The sequence below is a fragment of the Bos indicus x Bos taurus genome, chromosome 23 (assembly GCF_003369695.1).
Source record: "Bos indicus x Bos taurus breed Angus x Brahman F1 hybrid chromosome 23, Bos_hybrid_MaternalHap_v2.0, whole genome shotgun sequence".
NCBI lineage: Eukaryota > Metazoa > Chordata > Mammalia > Artiodactyla > Bovidae > Bos > Bos indicus x Bos taurus.
In genome coordinates this window covers 11975027-11989811 of record NC_040098.1, presented here as the reverse complement: position 1 = coordinate 11989811, position 14785 = coordinate 11975027, and the positions used below count along the sequence as shown (strand labels likewise).

The following is a 14785-nucleotide window of genomic DNA, read 5'->3' as shown; positions in this document are numbered from 1 at the left end:
AAACAACAAGAACGGTACCTGCCTCAGTAGATGTTTGATATGCATTAGTATTATTACTCTCATGATGGGCACTTGGCAGTTCGCTTGCTTTCTCCTTTATCCAGGTAACCCAGGCTGCACGTCGGACTCATGGGGGAACTCCTAAAACATCCACATGCCTCCCCATCCCAGACCAGTCACATCAGAAATCTTTGGTGAAGGATACCGGCACTGGTATTTTTTTGAATTTTTAACTTATTTTTATCTTTATTTTTCTGTCAGTTCATGCACAGCGGGGACTGAGAATCACCTTGGTGACCAACATTCATGGGTTACTTGGGACTTTCCTAGTTTTGGAGCTGAAAATCCCCCGTCCCAGGAACCCCCTCGGCCCTGGGTAAGCCGAGATATGCTGATTCGCCCCCTCCCCAGAGGAACGGACCCATGCTTTCTGAATCTCAAATCCAGACACACGGGCTGAACACAGAAGACTGAAGAGGATTCTTTGAAAGCTCAGCTGGGGGTGGCGGGTCAGCCGCAGCCTCAGCCCGTGGGCAAGCGTGGGGCTCTGCGGAGGAGGGGGGCTGCCAGTGGCTCAGTCCGACAGGTCCTTGTCATTGGGCCCCCCAGGGATCCAGCCGCTGGCCGCCCGCTCCATGGCCTTCACCCAGCGGCCCTTCAGCTCCTCGCTTTCCGCTTTGAAGGTGTAGAGCTGGCCTGACTGCTGCAGCTGGAAGACCCGGGGGTCCGCCTGGGGCCCAGCGGTCACCTGGTAGCCCAGCAGGGGGATGGAGGTGTGGGCCCGCATGTCCTGGGGTGGAAGGGAGGGAGGGGAGTTGTGGCCGCTGCCTCAGACAGCCCTTTGGAGGGTTCCAGCCACAGGCCCGCCTCTTGCCCCCCCAAACACCCACGCAGTGGGGTGGGCTGGCAGGAGACGCCTCAAAGAAGACTGGTCGTCCCCCTGAGGCAAAACCGTCACGGCTTGGAGTCTGGGCCCAGCTCTGAAAGCTGCTAACCCTGTGACTCGAGGGAACCAGGGCCTCACCGAGCCTCGGTCTCCTCATCTGACTCATGGGGCCAGCGGGACTCACCCCACCCCTCTGCCGACAGACACGCGTACCGCGAGGGGGGGCAGGGAGCGGCGTTACCTGAGGGGCAGCATAGACGTAGAGCACGAGGGGGTCATCCCGGGGGATGACACACCAGCCCCGGGGCCCGCTCTTGCCCCATTTGTCCCCCAGAAGCTGCAGAAAGCTGCATATCAGGCTCTGCTCGGACCCCGCCACGGCTCCTTTCTGAAACCAGAGAGAGGGACCGTCAGGGAGCACAGCTCCCACTACCCGATGTTGGCCATCAGAAAGCACTCTTTCTAAACCTCAACGGCAACCCCGCAAAAGGAGAGGCTATTTGTCCCTGAGGCCCTGAGAGGTCCCATCAGGGACTTGTAGTCACACAGCTGGCCAGTGGCAGAGCTGCACTCAAACCCCAGCCAGCCTGAGCTTGGGGCAGGGGCTGGGAGGGCGTATCCCCTGCAAGTCGCCCGCAGGGAGCAGAATGGGAGCCTGAAAAGGGGCGGAGACCATTCCTCTTTCCAGGAGCAGACTGTGGACCAGCAGCCAGGGAAGGTGTGGGCAGGGTCTGGGCCTAAAAGAATGGGGGAGGGTTGGAAAGTGGGCAGATGTGGTGGAAAGGATCAACTTGAACCTGGGAGCTGAATTCAGGTAGAATAGGCTGGGATCTTCTCCCACCTCCCAAGGACAGTGGAATGTCAACCTGGCTTTAATGAGGGGTGGCGGGGGGGCTTGCAGAGGGCAGTGGTGGTACCCAGTGGCTGGGCCGGGTACCACTGAGTGTGTAGCACGAAGCTGAATACAGCTAGTGCCCCAGAGGCGGGAGCAGCCTGGGGAGCCCCAAAGGCAGCAGAAACTACCCGTGGCACAGATCAGAGAGCTGGCTCCTAAGTCGCCGTGTGACCTTGGGTGAGTCACTTCTCTGGGTCTGGGTGTCCCTGGGATAGAACCAGCCAGTCCCTGAAGTCCCTTCCAACTAGAATGGATTATCAGTCTGCCTCTTCCCTGCAGTGGGACCCTGAGCCTCAGTCTCCCCATCTGCAAAATGGAATCAGCGGCGCCAGCTCTCTTCACCTCCTGAGACTGCTGGGGCATGGGGACGTGAACAGGAGTGCTCCAGGGGGGTTGTGGGATCCCTAGATGGGGAGGCAGGGGAGGGGCAGGGAGCCCAAGTGACAGCCTGGAGCCAGAAGTTGCTTCCATTGGGTGACAGGCCCAGCTGTATTTGGTGGGGGTAGGGGATGTTAGCGGGGGTGTCCATGGGCAGAGAGAAGGGGGATGTGTGACCACAGCGGGCTAGCTCTTCAGTGCCAAGGACAGCACCAGCACTTGGGAGGCTCTGCACACGTTTGCCGAGCGGAGGCAGCTGACCCTCACCTCCAGGATGCCCCGTCTCTTGTCCTCCTTTTCCTCAGGGAGCACGTTTCCGGTGAGGAAAGTGTAGCAGTCCAGGCAGACTCGGTTGGGCCTGTTGGCATCGTACTTGAGCTCCGCCCGGTAGTCCGAGCACCTGGCACACACCACCTGGGAGTACAGGCAGGTGGGGCTTAGACTCGGTTCCTGCCTTGGCCCGGAGCTGGGGACGTGAGAGCCACCAGGGACCAGAGGAAGAACAGGCTTCAGGAGAGAGGTGGAGACAGAGCGGGGCCTCCCCTGTCCTGACTGCCGCCTGTGGGGGTTGGTGCTCAGGCTCCAGGGCCCCCAGCTGGGGGGCTTGAGACGTGGGCCCCTCTGAAGGAGCTTAGCCTCTCTCCCTGCACGGTCCCCTTTGTGGGGGCTTGACCGGTACTCACCCCTTGCATCTCATCTTTTCTCTGAATAATCTCTGTCTTTACTTCTGCCATCTCACCTGCCTTCCTGTGGCCCCAGCAAGGGACCAGCCTTGGGACTTTTACCCTCACTTTGCAATGAGGGGGCAGTGACTTGGTGAGGGCCACACCGCTCACGGGTAGCAGCCAGTCCTCCTCACTCGGAACGTGCCTTTACAGTCCTACGGTTGAGCGTTAAGTCATCCAGGTTTTGCAATCCACTCAATCTTAGAGTCAAGCATGTTCTGATACAGAAATGGTGGGCTGGCAGTTTTCACCAGGAAGACCTGCCATGTGTAGTCTGTGGAGGGGGGGGCCCGTCCCCCAGCCCACCACGGCTGCAAGAAGGCTGCAGCAGAGCAGGCTGGGGTGACCGGGTGAAAGAGGCATGAGAAAACCTGGGGAGAAACACAGGCACGGCAGGATGCAGCTTCCAGGAAGACTGGGGTGTCATAGTGAGTCCAGTAAGTGGGACTGGAAATGGGGGCAAGAGAGCGAGCCTAGGAGGAAGGGTAACTCATCAGGGAGCCAGCCTGTGTGCCCAGTGCAGCACGTGGCCTGGGAGGGACTGGTAGGCGAGGGCCTGGGCTTGCCCCACCCTCACCAGGATTCCCGTCTGGCAGGCGGGGAGGCAGAAACTGGGCACCCAACCACCGAAAGGATGACTCACAGAGTACAAAGGTTTGCACGGGCACGAGAAACCCCAGAATCGGGCCAAGGGTGTCTCACAAAGCCCTTACACACAGGGCTTCAGCCTTGGGAATATTTAACTTGAATTTTTTTTTTTTTTGAGATTTAATTTTTTAAAACATTATTAGAAACTTTTTATTTTCTTCTCTCTCCTCTACCAACTTATTTTCAAAACTTTCAAACCTGAAGACAAGTTGAAAGAATAATACAGTGATACCCCTACCACCAAATTCAGGGATTATGAACATGTATTGCCACGTATGATGTCTCCTTCTCTCCCTTTCTGTCTCTCTCCCTCGCTCTATATTTTTTTCTGAACCATTTAAGTTACAATCATCGTGTGTCTTGTTACTCTTAAATATGTAGCTTGTAGCTCCTAAGAACAAGGACATTCTTCTCCCTACCCACAATGTCATGATCACACTCAGGAAATTTAACATCAACACAGTCTTATTAACTACATATGCCTCATAAGCAAATATCACTCAATGGTCCCAGCAATGACTTCTGTATCTGGTTCTGTCTTTTCCCAACCAGGATTTGATCAAGGATCATCTATTTCATTCAGTTCTCAGAATACTTTATTTCTTCCTCATACCCAGAAGGCAGGTACACAGGTGTCGCTCTATTGTTCTTTGGGCCTCTCTGTATTTCTTAACTATTGTAAATAGTTTTTTAGAAACGACTTACAAAGTTACAAGTGTGAGTGGACTCGACTCTTATTTACTGACGTGACTCACTGAGAAGGGAAGTTCATCCCCCAGATCCTGTCTGTTTGGCTCTGGGATGGAACTCACATCTGAACACAGGTGTGTCCCAGTCCTGGAAATTTACTTTTGTCATTGCAGTTTAACACATTTTGGGGACACCTCCCTGACTGGCCCCAACCTGCCCAGCTGGTCTCCTCCTGTTTCCCCCCCGAGGTCATTAAAGACTGAGGTCATTAAAGGGCTCCCTGTGTTTGCGGAGTGAATGGAGAGGGTTGTAGTGTCAACAGAGAACAGCTCAAGTGCAGCAGGTGCTTAAAAAGCAAAGCAAGATCTGCCTCTGATAACTGGGCCTGAGCCGATAAGACGGAGGAGTGGCCTGGTTCCTTCCTCCGTCAGCTGGCGGCTGCTCCTCTGAGTGGTGCTGTCCCCGTGACAGAGGAAGGGGAAGAAAAGGAGGCCAAGGAGAGGGAAGGGGTGAGCCTTCCTTTGCTGAGGTCTCACTACCGCCCCGGTGTTATTGATTCCCATTGTACAGGTGAGGAAACAGGCCTGAACGTGGCAGGCAGAGTTAGCCCCAGAATGAGTAGGTGCTGCAGTGAGCACTGAGGATCCACCAAGAAGAGAAGGGGATGTAGCTGAGGTCGGTCAAGAAGAGCGGACGGAGTGGGGGGGTGTGTAACAGGCCTGGGGCTGATGAGGAGGTGGGTTCAAGACCTTCAAGGGGCGAAGGGTCTGATACTAGAGGCTGTTCCCTGGTCCTGGGCCCTGGGGTCTTGGGAAATGGTGGTAAGGAAGCAGGGGAATGAATAGGGTTGGCTCTGGGGAATGTCTTGAGCTGGTGGCTTTAACCTGCCTGGGCCTCAGGTTGCATCTGCAGAAAGGGGATTAAGGGTTGGGGGAGACCTGCTTCACAAGTGGACACCGTGAGGTCCGAACGAGGTAACACACACATCTGGCCAGGTTAGCGCCCAGCGCTTCTGCACCAGCTGAAGCAGGCAGGGTGGGCAGGGCCCGGGCTGGCAGATGGGGGCCAGGGTGGTGGTGTACTCACGTAGCCGCAGGCCCGGCAGTGGTGGCGGCGGCGCGTCAGGGCGTTGAAGGGCTCCTGGCAGCGCATGCACATGGTCACCATCTTGTCCCGCACCCACTGGGGTGCCCGGAGGCCCAGCTCCATGGACTGCAGCTGTGGGGCAGCGGGGTAGGCACTTCAGGACTCCCCTGCCCTCTCCCCGAGGCCCTGGGCCCTCTGCCCACCAGCTTGTGTCAGAGAGTCTGCGGGCTGTGCTTCCCAGTGGCTCCCACATGAAGGGGACCGGATGGATAAAGACCACACTTGGGGGACGTCAATCTCTCCACATCCTGTGTTACAAGTGAGGAAACTGAGGCCCAGAGAGGTCAAGGGACTCAGCAAAGACACCCAGCAGGCCACAGTTCAGAGCTCAGAGCTGAAATAGTCACAGACACTCTCCGAAACTGCCACCCCACCTGCCTTCCACTTGCCCTTGGTCTAGCATTTTTCAGGCACTTTCAAAACCCCAGCCTGCACACACAGCCCCCCTCACCCCCCAACAGCCAGTTATACTCATAGCCCTGAAATCCTTCCTGGGAGCAGCTGCACAAAGAGGCTCCCAAAGGACTTTTTTGCTAATGAGGGAGTCTTTGGCACTGAGTTTCTATGAGTAGGGTGATGTTGGGGCGTGGGGCTTCCCCTGATCCCTCCGAATCATTCGTGATGGGTGACATTCCCCATCCCTCCAAGCTACCTAGATAGAGCCAAGAGAGGGAGTAATTTCTGTGTGAAGCTGGAGGCTCCGAGCGGGGTTGGGGGGCTAGAAATACAGAGCCTGCATTTACCTCCTGCTCCTGGGGGTCTCCCTCAGGGCTCTGGACTGCAGCCTTGAAGGTTTCATTCCGCTTCTCAATTTGGTCAATGGCGGCTTGGCAGGCCTGGTGCAGGGTGGGGGTCGGGGGTGCAGGGCAAAAGGAGGTGGTTGAGGGGGAGGCAGGAGGGGCTTGCTCATCTGTGAATCCATCTACACATTCAACAGTCACCGCTAAAAGCCTACTGGGTACCGGGCACAACATTCCAAGCGTACAGTGTCTGATTAAAGGCAGGAGAAACTATTTGGCCACCTGACGCGAAGAGCCAACTCTTGGAAAAGACCCTGATGCTGGGAAAGATTGAAGCCAGAAGGGGAAGAGGGCGACAGGAGGTGAGATGGTGGGATGGCATCATGAACTTGGGCAAACTACAGAAGATAGTGAGGGACAGGGAGGCCTGGCGTGTAGCAGTCCATGGGGTTGCAAAGAGTCAGACACAACTGAGCAACTGAACATACAACAGATGTGAAAACTGAGGCTCAGAGATGATAAACGACTTGTCCCAGGCCATTCAGCGGCAAGATCTGAACCTGTCTGACACCTACAGAGCTGAGGAAGAGCAGGTGGGTGCATGTGTGCTCACACGTACACACACACACGCGCACACGCACTCAGCACCCCTCCCTGCCCCGCAGTCACAACCCTAGGGGCCCTGGAGCTTTCGTTCTGATACCTGCAACCAGGAGATCATTTCCTCCTGGGACCTGCTCAGAAAGAGAACACAGGTGTTGAGGGGAGCGGCCCCTCCCAGTTTTCCCGTCTCTCCCCGCCCCGGCACCCCCTGCCTACCGGGCTCGCAGCTCCAGGGTTCGCTGCTTCCCGGACACCAGGAAGGAGTGGGGAAACTCTGCGTCAGTCAGCTCCCGCACCTGCTCGGAATGGGAGGGAGAGATGGCTCAGGCTCCCGCCTGCCCCCCCAGGCACTGTGGTGGGGAGGGAGGAGGATCGTGCCCCAGGGACAATTCAGACAGAGAGACAAGGATGGGGAGCTTGTTCAGTGCTCCCCGTTCCGTCCAGCCCAGTAAAGGCGCCCTGAGCTGGCCTCGATCTACAGAGCAGACGGGACCTGGGGCTCCCGGAACTTCAGCAGATAAGCCTGCCCAGGGTGAGGTGCAGACTCCCAACAAAGGGGTCACCAAGATGGAAACTGGCTCACATGCTGGGTTTGGGGACACGGCTTTTCCTAGAGCAGACATAGAGCCTAGGATGAGACCCTCTGCCCCATATCGTGAATGAAGGAATTGATCAACCAACTCGACAGATCCGACAGATCCCCACCTCCTATCCTCCACCATCCTCATCCCAGAACTCCGCAGGTTCCGAGGCTGCTGTGAAGGCTGCCGGTCACAGAACGCTTCGCTGAGCACCCACACGTGTTCTCATTTAATGGGCACAACTGCTGAACCCACTGATCAGTTCTAACACTTAGCGGCCACCACGTGTCCCTGTGGGTACTGCCTGTCACCGGCCGCAGTCCTCTGGCACAGCTGAGCCCGTGGTCATCTACCAGTTTACAGGGAATATGGGGGACTGTGGGATGCAGTGAATGACACCACTGGGGTGCAGTTAGCAAAATCCAGACTGACAGCGACTCTGCCAGAGAAACGATCTGATTTTCAATTAATAAATGAGAGAAAAGTAGGAGAGGGAAGTATGATAGATAAAAGGGCATGTAAGAAGCATATCAGAAATGATTCACACAGATGAGCTGTGAGAAGGCAACTGTGAGACAGCCAAGGAAAACCAAGGGATCTCACTGTTATTAAATAAGTATCATTAGTTTGTTAGATGTAATCATGGTATTGTTGGCATCTTTTAGGGCAAAAAAAAAAAAGAAAAAGAAAAGAGAATCCTTGGGCCTTCACTGGCGGTACAGTCTGAGTTTCCACTGCAGGGGGCAAGGGTTTGATCCTTGGCTGGAGAACTAATATCCCACATGCAGCATGGAATGGCCAAAAAATAAAATAAAATATCTTTTTAAAAAAAGAGTTCCTGTCTCTTACAGAGACATACCCAAGTATTTATAGGTGAAATTATTATGTATCTGAGATTTCCTCTTAAATAATCCATTGGAAAAGGGGACTAGAAGAGGGGTTGCTGAAGAAACCAGTTTTGAGTTGACAATCATCATAACCAGGTGATGAATACATGAGGTACCATTTTCTCCCCTTACAAGTGTCCATAATAAACAGTGAAAGAAAATCTTTACAACAATCTTGAGAGGCAGATATTATGACCCTCATTTGGGAGATGAGGAAATGGAGATCAGAGAGAGCAAGAGACCTGCTTGAGGTCACACAGCATCTAAAGAGCAGAATGAAGATTCAAACTCAGGGTTTTGGTCTTCACGGGAAGGTAGAAGCACATCTCTTTCTACTCTACCCCAGAGCCCGGTAAACACAGATGTCTCCCAGGCTGTGTGAAGACAGGGTCCTGAAAGGAAGTGAAGACACAGGCCTGGAGCCCAGGGGCCTAGCACGGAGGCACGGGAACCACCTTGGACCACCTGGCACTTGGCCCCTCTGCCAGCTCCCTGCTGCAGGGTGAGTAGGCCTTGGCACACTTTCAGGCGGCCCACCACTCCCGCAAGAGCATGACTTGCTCACGTGAGGCCTGGTCTACTCGTAGGGCCCACAAAACCTGTCCATTCCCTCTAGAAGGGGCCGGATGTAATCTGCTCTTGATACTCTTGACAATGCGGAGGCTCAAAGGGTCTATATCAGGAATCTGGCAAGACTCCATGACTGATGGGGGGAGGGAGAGGGACAAGAAGGGAGAAATCTAAGGTTTGGAGGCCAGAGCTAGGAAGAAACATGACACTTTTCATAGAAGAGGGGACTGGGGAGACCCCTGACCTGAGGGACCACCTCTGCAGGGGTGCAGGATGCAGGTTTCTGGAGGACAGTTCCCCGAGCTGGGCTGTGCCCAGGCTCAACCACCAGACTTGGCTGTCAGGTCCCTGCCAGCCCATGCAGCGCCTTTGTGCTAATTAGAAAAAGACACCCCTTCCTCAAAACACTTTACTGACATCTGTTGGCAAACTGGTGTAATAGTCAAGAGTCTGGTTTGTTGAACCAGAGACTTGACTGCCATCTGCCGGACAAAGAGAACTGTCCATATGCAACCTGTGCTGTCTGCTGTGGCTGCAGAGCTCTCATCTCAGCTGGGGGTGCTCGTGCAGTGCCCAACCTGCACAGCAGTCCATGGAGACGCAGTTGTCTTGGGTCCATGAGTACCCAAGGGCCCACACCCCTTCCTTCTTCCCAGGCTGGCCCTGTGCAGAATGGCGCAAAGATAGGACCCAGGCAGACTGGGAGGAGAAGGGGACGACAGAGGATGAGGATGGCATCACAGACTCAATGGACATGGGTCTGAGTAAACTCTGGGAGTTGGTGATGGACAGGGAGGCCTGGCGTGCTGCAGTCCATGGGGTCCCAAAGAGTTGGACACACAACTGAGTGAGCTGAACTGAAACCCTGGGGGGTGGGAATCAGCTGCTGAGATCCAGGGCTCCCTGACACTCAGGAAGGAGGGAGACCAGGAGGGTATGGGCCAGTGGGAGCCATCATGGTGGTCAAAGACCAGACCTGTCTCCAAACCTCAGACTCAGAAAATGATTCCTGTACAAACGCGGCTGGGTGGACAGCTCTGCACCCGCCAGGCCCATGCCATCCAGGAGACGGCGCTGTGTGACCACCAGAGCACCAGACACGCCCTGCAGTGATTGTATCGCCGAGACCGGCAGACGCCGGGAACCCGGTGCACACATCCTGAGCGTCAGACACTCTAGGGAACATATTTATGGATTTCCTCTTTATGACTCTGTTTTGGTCTCTATATTTCTTGGCTTTTCTGTCAATCTTTGCCTCTCTTTTTCTACGCCTGGGTCTCTGCCAGTCCTAAGATAGGGCTGCCAGTCTCCAATTTCTGTCTGTAGCTCTCCATAACCTGCCTTTCTCAGTCTCACCCACCACGGCTCCCAGATGTACAAGCGCATGCCTGCTCTGGCCTCTGGGACATTCTGGCCACATTCAGTAAGAAAAGCTGGATGAGACAGAGTAGGGGGCTGCGTTCCCAAAAGACCTCAGTCTGCTGAGGCATGGGGGGTGGGCTGGGAACCCCCAGAAGCTGCCCATGTCCTGCCATCAGCTCTCATCACCCTCAGGCTACACCCCACCCCCAGGCCCTTGTTTCAGCCCCAAATGCCAGCTAATCCAAGTCGGGAGCAGGGGCAAGGCCCTCCTGCAGGGGCTCTCAGAGCTCAGGAGGTCTCCAGGGGCAGAACTGTCCTGCCCTCAGCTCCCTCCTGAGGCAAATCCTGGGAGATGTCATGTGGGATAAGGAAAGGGAAAGGGGAGATGGAAAGGTACTAAGATGGGCCAGATCTGACCTCTGTTTCTTCCAGCCCCGGCCACCGGGACCTAGGAACCATCAGAGAGGGGTGGCCAAGAGGGTTTTCTTCCCATTTCCTCCACTTATGCCTGCAATTCCACCCTATGCTTTATCCCTCTGGGTTGAAGCCTTAATAGGAGACAGTATAGTATACTGGTTAGATACAGAGGCTCTGGACTCTGTTATATCTGGGTTTTTGCTGTGTGACCCCCAAGCAAGTTACTTAATCTTTCTGAAAGTCGCTCAGTCGTGTCCAACTCTTTGCGACCCTATGGACTATACAGTCCATGGGATTCTCCAGGCCAGAATACTGGAGTGGGTAAGCCTTTACCACTGAGCCAGCTCTTTACCAGCTGAGCCACAAGGAAGCCCAAGAATACTAGAGTGGGTAGCCTATCCTGTCTCCAGTGGAACTTCCCGACCCAGGGATCGAACCAGGGTCTCCTGCATTGCAGGTGGATTGTTTACCAACTGAGCTATCAGGGAAGCCCTAACCTTTCTGGGCCTTGTGTTTTTTGTTTTGTTTTTTTTAAATCAGTGTTTAGGTTCACAGCAAAACTGAGAGGAAGGTACAGAGATTTCCCATATACCCCCTGTGCCCATACATGCACAGCCTCCTCCATTAATAACACTTCCCCACCAGAAGTGTTATTAGAATCAATGAACCTGTCATTATTACCCAAGGTTCATAGTTCACATCACGCTTCACTCTTGGTGGTGTACATTCTGTGGGTTTGGATAAATGTATAATAACTGATATCTACCATTATATAGACAAAGGAGTCCATGGGGTCACAAAGAGTTGGACACGACTTAGCAACTAAACAACGACAACCATTATAGCACCATACAAAGCAGTCTCACCGCCCTTAAATTCCTCTGTGTTCATCCCTCCCTTTCCCCTAACCCCTCGTAACCACTGATCCTCTCACTGTCTCCATCCAGAGACAGAATGCGTTTTCCAGGATGTCATAGTATTGGAATCATACAGTAGATGTACACCGTATGTATACATGTAGCCTTTTTAGATTGGCTTCTTCCACTTAGTAATACGAATTTAAGTTTCCTCCATGTCTTTTCATGGCTTTATAGCTCACTCCTTCTTATCACTGAATAATATTTCACTGTCTGGATGTATCACTTTATTTCCTTATTTTTGAAAATGGGATTAACTACAGATATCCTCAGACTGTACACAGTTATTTACTGCAGTCTCATTTGCAGACACTGACAACTGAGAACAGTCTAGATGTCCATCAGCAGTGGACCGGTTGAACGAATTACGGTCCATCCACACACCAGGACACTGTGCATCTATGCAAAAGGATGAGGAAGCTCCAAACGAACTGAGTTCTAATCATCTCCAGAATAAGTAGCTAGTTTAAAAAGTCCAACACAGAATAGTGTATGTGAAAAACACTGTTTATGTGAAACAAAAGTAAGGATGCCATAATGAGTACCCTACCTCTGGAAGGCCTCACTAGGAGCAAAGGCGGCCTCTAGGAAAGGGGGTTAGGGGATGGAGTGCCTATATGTGCAATACATGTCACATATATTTTTTACATAGTTTGATTTTGGAATGTGTATTATTTACACTTTTAGGTAATAAAATTTTTTTTAAGATTTTTTTAAAACTAAAGAAATGCAGGGGATAATAACAGCCCCTACATCCCAGGGCTGTAATGAGGGTCCAGGGGGATGATGCAGGGCCTAACCCATGGGGACCACTCAGTCAACAGGCACTATTACGGGCCGCTGTCCCTGCTCATTCGTGGCCATCTCTGGATGTGGACACATCCAAGTCGGCAACTGAGCTGACAGTGGACACCCTTCCTACTCAAAGCTGCAGTACTGGCATCCGCCAGGAGCTGGTCAGAAATGCAGAATCTCTGACCCCACACCAGACCTACTGAATCAGAACCCATTATTTTAACAAGACTCCCAGGGGATTCATGCAGTCATAAAGTTTTCAAAGCCCTGGTGTAGATGGTAGGGAAAGCAAAGTGAAGCTGGGTGCTGGGAAGGACCCTGGACAGGAAGGCTGGGAGCGCAGGTGGGAGAGATCTAAGCCTCATCTTTTCCGCCTTCACACTGCCCCAAACCCTCCACACCTGGGCTCCTGGACTGAGTCGCCGGTTGGCCCCTCCTGCTGCTCCCCATCCTGGGTCCCACCCTGGGGGTGACGCCCTCCTACCTTCATGCCGGCCACGTCGATGCGGGTCCTGACCTGGAAGTGGGCGCCCACCTGGATGACCCTGGGCACACAGTAGAGCAGCATGTTGTTGAACTGCAGGAGACACGAGCGGGTGTGTGTGCACAGTGGCGCAGACAGGCGGGCACACCTCGCTGGACGTGGGCTGAGCCCACTGGGCCTTCCTCCACTCTCGCCGTGCGCTGGGCCAGCTCACAGGACAGCCCAAGTGTGACGAGGAAGCGGCGATCTAGCCCCACTCCACCTGGGGTGCTCACCGAGGGGCTGCCCGACCTGTGGACTTCAGGGGACCACGGCAGACTTTGGAGACCCACGAGTCCTTTCTCACGGTGGGTCAAGGGTGAGAGATTGTAGCTCCCGCCCCCAAACTTCCAGGTGGGACCAGTTTCCAGATCTCCAGGAGACCCCTTGGCTTCCTCACTGCAAACTGGGGCTGTTCTTCCTAGCAGCCAACCTAATTCCCTCCTGACTTGCACCCTCTAGGGCTTCCCTGGTGGCACAGTGGTAAAGAATCTGCCTGCCAATGCAGGAGACTCGGGTTCAATCACTGGGTCAGGAAGATCCCCTGGAGAAGGACATGACAACCCACTGCATTCTTGCCTGAAAAATCCCATAGACAGAGGAGCCTGGCAGGCTACACAGTCCACGGGGTCACAAAACAGTCGGACGCGACTTAAACGACTCAACAGCAACAATAGCCTGCCCTCTCTAGAGCACAGATTGACACCACAGGTTTTGGAGCCAAACAGACTTGGTTCAGATTCTGACTCTGTGGCTTCCTAGGACATGTCTGGGAACCCCCTTAGCTGGAAATCCCTGAGGCTTGGAGGCAGCATGTGATTTGTCCCAAGTCAAGGCTATGGTTTTTCCAGTGGTCGTGTGTGGATGTGAGAATTGGACTATGAAGAAAGCTGAGCACCGAAGAATTGATGCTTTTGAACTGTGGTGTTGGAGAAGACTCTTGAGAGTCCCTTGGACTGCAAGGAGATCCAACCAGTCCATCCTAAAGGAAATCAGTCCTGAATATTCGTTGGAAGGACTGATGCTGAAGCTGAAACTCCAATGCTTTGGCCACCTGATGTGAAGAGCTGACTCATTTGAAAAGACCCTAATGCTGGGAAAGATTGAAGGCGGGAGAAGAAGGGGACGACAGAGGATGAGATATTTGGATGGCATCACCGACTCAATGGACATGAGTTTGAGTGAACTCCAGGAGTTGGTGATGGACAGGGAGGCCTGGTGTGCTGCAGTCCATGGGGTCGCAAAGAGTCAGACACGACTGAGGGACTGAACTGAACTGAACTGACCAGTGTGCCAGAGCCATAAAGATAGAGAAGCTGGTTTGCCCCTGCTCTCCTGCAGTGCCGGCCAGGTAGATGCCAGGCGGGCAGGACCTGGGGCAGAGGGCCCATGCCTATGGACTCCCCTCCCCAGTGTGGAGCGAGTGGGCTCCCCAAGCATCCCCTTACCAAGAAAAGGTAGCGCTCCATGGGGCCGCTGCGGCGGAAGGAGATCTTGAGGACGGGGCCCTCGCGGAGCAGGGTGTTGGAGGGGTCGACTATATCGTCCTCCAGGCCCAGGCGCTGGTACACGTCCCACAGTTCCTGCAGCCGCTCCTGGGGGCGGGAGGGCCACCCTCAGCCAAGGCCAGGCAAGACCCTGCCTGCTCCTGGAAGGCTGGCCTCGCGTGGGCGGAGATGGGATGTGGGGAGGAGGGCAGCAGGGGGCAGGGTCAGAGGAGGGGCAGACACAGAGACCTGGCTGGGCTGGCGGGGGCTGAGAGCGGCAGGAGGAGGTCACAGGGCCCTGGGATGCCCACAGCTCCTTCTCAGAGGACTGGGGTGCTCACCATTTCAGTGATGGCTGCATTGGAGTGCTGAGCGGCCGAGAAGATCATGTCAAGGGCTTCTGAAAAGGGGGCAGGGTCAGAGTCATCCCCTGAAAGGGTAGCTGAGGCAGGAGGTCCCTGAGGCTTAACCCAGTGGCCTCAGAGCCTGCCCTGAGCACCCCAGGGGCAGGCCCTCCCCTGTAGCCTGGTGCATT

General features: G+C 54.4%; 1 protein-coding gene across 6 annotated transcripts in view; it reads right to left on the bottom strand.

Moving 5' to 3' along the window:
- Positions 1 to 225: 225 nt before the first annotated feature.
- Positions 226 to 14785, bottom strand: part of FGD2 (FYVE, RhoGEF and PH domain containing 2) — a 33004-nt gene continuing 18444 nt past the window's right edge. For 5 of the 6 annotated variants that reach the window (XM_027524797.1, XM_027524796.1, XM_027524800.1 and 2 more), the window contains 10 exons: positions 14592 to 14650; positions 14212 to 14358; positions 12725 to 12817; positions 6928 to 7007; positions 6812 to 6842; positions 6112 to 6204; positions 5309 to 5440; positions 2427 to 2573; positions 1128 to 1274; positions 226 to 790 (listed from right to left, as the gene is read on the bottom strand). In XM_027524797.1, coding sequence (XP_027380598.1) covers positions 575 to 790; positions 1128 to 1274; positions 2427 to 2573; positions 5309 to 5440; positions 6112 to 6204; positions 6812 to 6842; positions 6928 to 7007; positions 12725 to 12817; positions 14212 to 14358; positions 14592 to 14650 — 1145 coding nt within the window. In that variant the 3' untranslated portion in view covers positions 226 to 574. The remainder of the gene's footprint in view (positions 791 to 1127; positions 1275 to 2426; positions 2574 to 5308; positions 5441 to 6111; positions 6205 to 6811; positions 6843 to 6927; positions 7008 to 12724; positions 12818 to 14211; positions 14359 to 14591; positions 14651 to 14785) is intronic. The other variant, XM_027524798.1, reaches the window with a different exon arrangement.